At 38.6% G+C, this 3,953-nt stretch overlaps 1 protein-coding gene across 2 annotated transcripts; it reads left to right on the forward strand.

The window, feature by feature from the left end:
- Positions 1-677: 677 nt before the first annotated feature.
- On the forward strand, positions 678-3,708 carry LOC113734198 (armadillo repeat-containing protein LFR). Of its 2 annotated transcripts, none has more exons than XM_027260592.2 (8): positions 678-929; positions 1,698-1,841; positions 1,948-2,080; positions 2,181-2,437; positions 2,592-2,697; positions 2,773-2,911; positions 2,995-3,122; positions 3,231-3,708. In XM_027260592.2, the coding sequence occupies exons 1-8, from the start codon at positions 737-739 to the stop codon at positions 3,484-3,486; spliced, it is 1,356 nt and encodes a 451-aa protein (XP_027116393.1). In that variant the 5' UTR covers positions 678-736; the 3' UTR covers positions 3,487-3,708. The 2 variants fall into 2 exon arrangements, with proteins under 2 accessions (XP_027116393.1, XP_027116392.1); XM_027260591.2 differs by having other exon boundaries at positions 679-929; positions 1,698-1,867; positions 1,944-2,080.
- Positions 3,709-3,953: the final 245 nt, after the last annotated feature.

A 3,953-nucleotide genomic window follows, 5' to 3' on the forward strand; every position in this document is an offset into this window, starting at 1 on the left:
ATTTATAATTGTTTATTGTGAAGTTACATTAACAGATAAGATGGTTATAGAATTTACCAAAAATTGAACTTGAAAACTCAATTGAATTCGGTTAAATTTGACTAAATTCGATTGAACTCAATTTGATCAAACTTGAGAAAGGTAGTATAAACTTGACCTCAATTTTCGAGAAATTCGACAAAGCTTGAGTTCGAGTATTTTTATTCGAGTAGAGCTCGACTCTACCCGTCGGTAGTTCAAGAGTGCATAACAAATTTTGTTCTACGCCAAGTTTAAACAGTCTTAGGATCAAATCAAGTTCACAACTCGAATCCCACCACAAAAGACTAATTTGTCCAAACAAATTTCATTACTCAGCCTTCATTTATGGATGAAATTGGAGTATGAACGTATAATTGAACTATACAGTGTATGATGGATAACAAAATATTCTGCATTGGGAACATGTTATTTTGTTATTTTTGTAGGAATAATTTGAATAGATGTAGAATGGGTGGGTTTTTCAAGGCAATCATCAACTCTCTGTTCAGAGTGAAAATAATTTAGAAGTGAATTAATTCACATGGAAATCCATCCCAAGTCCAGTTTTTCTGCGGCCCACTTTTTTTGCCTAAAATTTTTAATTGGGCTCATATTTGCGCCATTATCCGTCCGTCAGCCGACATCGAATGATATTTTCTCCCCCTTCTTTTTCTCAACTTTAAGGCCCAGTCCTGACCGTCACCGAATCGCAGCTATGCAGAAGAGAGACCAAAGCAAAGCAGGTGGAGGAGCAGGAGGCTCCGCCACGCCGGCGGCGAAGAGAGGCCGTCCTTTCGGGAGCGGAAGCGGCAATGCTGCCACAGCTGCTGGCGCAGCTGGCTCAGCTGATTCTGCAGCTCCCTCTACTCTCCTCGGTCCTTCTCTACAAGTACACTCCGCCTTTGCCGGTCAGTCTACACACGGATAGATTAATAAAGTTTTGATCTTTATTTCATTCTGTCCGAGATTATGGTGAAAATTTCCTTAAATTGTTGTGATTCGTCAATTCTTTCGCAGAGGGGTTTAAGTACCTTCAGGGTTTTAACTTTTCTGGAATTCGCTGAAAAAAGTTAGGTTTACGAATATCTACAAAAGTTTGCAATCAGTGAAGGACTGTTAGTAAGGTCATTAGGAGAAAAAGATGAACTCAGCTAGCTTGCCTGGAAAAGAGCTTTTTCGAGATTGCTTAGTTTGAAGAAGATTGAATATGGGAATATCAGCTCTTTAAGCTTGATTTGATCTCAAAAAATGGGAATATCAGCTAAAATTTACGAATTAATAAACCAAGTTACTAGAGTTCAAAGCTAGTTTGAGCTTGGTCGAACAATAATCTAGCCAAGCTCGAAAACAATTTTAAGCCCGTTATTAATATCAAACTAAGCTTGTATTTTATTGTGTTAGGCTTATTGGGCTCTTTAATATCTTATTTGGTCATAGGTGATGTGATGAAATGCTAATTTATCATAGTGTTTGGGAACTGTGCAAGTCACTTTAGTCGGTTCACAGATAACAGGTGCAAAAGAGAGGATACTTTTCATGATTGAATGTGGAATATAGAAATGAAAATTTGTATAGGCTTGCATTATGCCTAATAAAATGGATTTTGGATGCTTCAGATTTGAGCCCTTATGGATTTGATGGATTTTCATTCACATTATTTCAATTGTTTTCACCAGAGCAGAATAACAAAAGGATAGTTCTCGCTCTTCAGAGTGGATTGAAGAGTGAGTTGACATGGGCATTGAACACTCTCACATTGCTGTCTTTCAAAGAAAAAGATGAAGTTCGTAAAGATGCAACTCCTCTTGCCAAGATTCCTGGTTTGCTCGATGCTTTATTACAAGTTGTATGTCTCTTGTCATTCAGCAAAACTTATGCATATGAGTAATTTCTGTTGCACTGAATTATCTAAATTCGGGCAGATAGATGACTGGCGTGATATATCCTTGCCAAGGGTGCTAGTTAAAACGCCAAGAGTGAGAATGCTAGGTGCAAATTCTGCTGTTACTGGATTTGGGAATGAATATGAGGCCTTGAGCAAAAATGAAGCTGCTCATAGGTTGTTTGGCATGAGTATCTTATGCTTGAAATTGAAAGTTTTATGTTCATAATGATCACATGGACTGGACACCTGATTTGTACAATTTATTTCGCAACAGCTCTGCGGCTGGTTCCAGCAGTAAAGAGGCTTCTGTACAGAAGAATACTAGTAATCCCCGCCCAGCTGATTGGTGGTTTGAAGAAGATGGCCTGTTTAATATGGATGAGGAAGGGAGGGCTGAAAAGCAGCTGTGTGCTGTTGGTGCTTCAAATATTATACGCAACTTCTCATTCATGCCAGATAATGAGGTCATAATGGCCCAGCATCGTCACTGTTTGGAAACACTATTTCAATGTATAGAAGATTATGTGACAGGTAAAGAAATTAGTAAATTGAGTTGCTAAATGTTTGTCTCTTACATTTCAGGAACTTCACCTTGATGATGTTTTCTCTCGTCAAATAAGCACAGTTGTTTTCTGAAAGATATATCCAAATACTTGTCCTGGTCTCATGTTTGTTGTTTTGGCAGAGGATGAGGAGCTTGTAACAAATGCCTTGGAGACGGTTGTGAATTTGGCTCATCTGCTGGATCTTCGGATTTTTAGCTCTTCAAAGCCTTCCTACATTAAGATAACGTAAGATTTTCATTTCTGTGTTGTCTATACCACTTCCTGTTGACATGTTACGAATTATGTATAATGATCTACTAGGGAAAAACGAGCAGTCCAGGCCATCATGGGAGTGCTGGGATCTGCTGTAAAAGCCTGGCATTGTGCTGCTGCGGAATTACTTGGACGTCTGATAATAAATCCTGATAATGAACCTTTCCTTCTTCCTTTTGCTCCACAGGTTTACCTTTTTACTGTATCCCCCATTTAGTCTACAGTTATTTTTACTCAACTTGTTAAGGACCATTTTTTTTGAATCTGCAGGTGCATAAGCGACTAGTTGATATCATGAGCCTGCCAGATACTAATGCCCAAGGGGCTGCTGTTGGTGCGCTATATAACCTTGCAGAAGTCAATATGGACTGCCGATTGAAGCTTGGAAGTGAGAGATGGTTAGATGCTTTGTCTAATATTTTAAGTTTCGGGTTTCAACACAAAATAGAGTTGTTTTGAGAAAAGGAAGTTTTATATTGTTCTAACATTCAGTGAAATCATATCAGGGCAATTGATCGGCTACTAAAAGTGATCAAGGCACCACATCCGGTGCCAGAAGTTTGCCGAAAGGCTGCAATGATTTTGGAGAACCTTGTCTCAGAGCCACAAAACAAGCCTCTGCTGCTAGTATATGAAAATGCATTTGCTGAGATGCTTTTCTCTGATGGGAGATACTCTGATACATTTGCCAGGATATTGTTTGAATTGACATCACGACCAAGTAATAAGGTGGCAACAGCTCGTGGTATTTGGGGAATGTAACTTAGACCCTGCCTATAGCTTCTTGGGATTGGATTCAGCTATCCGGCTTGAAATATATAAAATGGCTGATTGTAGATAGGAGGTCATTAATGTGCTATAATCAAGCTAGCTTGCTTATGCACAAGTTAGAAGATTCTGTATTGGTTTCCTTTCTAGCCGTGTTGTTGGCACTTCACTCTGTTTTGGGCTATCAGATATATTACATGTGCTTGCTTAATGTTATTCCTTGTGCAAATCATCCTGGCATTCACTGAAGATTTTAAATATACTTTTTGCAGTGTATCTGTTTCTACGAAGAGGTTATATTACTTAATATCGAGTCTTCAATACAGCTGGTGCCATCTGTTTGTGTCTGAGCACCAAGGAGAAAATTTCTGTGCATTAGTACTCTTTATCTGGTGGCTTTGTTTCATTTAAAGTGAACCTAATTAAAGAGTAATGTGTATTTCTTGCAATTATGTTTGTTG

The sequence above is a fragment of the Coffea arabica genome, chromosome 3e (assembly GCF_036785885.1).
Source record: "Coffea arabica cultivar ET-39 chromosome 3e, Coffea Arabica ET-39 HiFi, whole genome shotgun sequence".
NCBI lineage: Eukaryota > Viridiplantae > Streptophyta > Magnoliopsida > Gentianales > Rubiaceae > Coffea > Coffea arabica.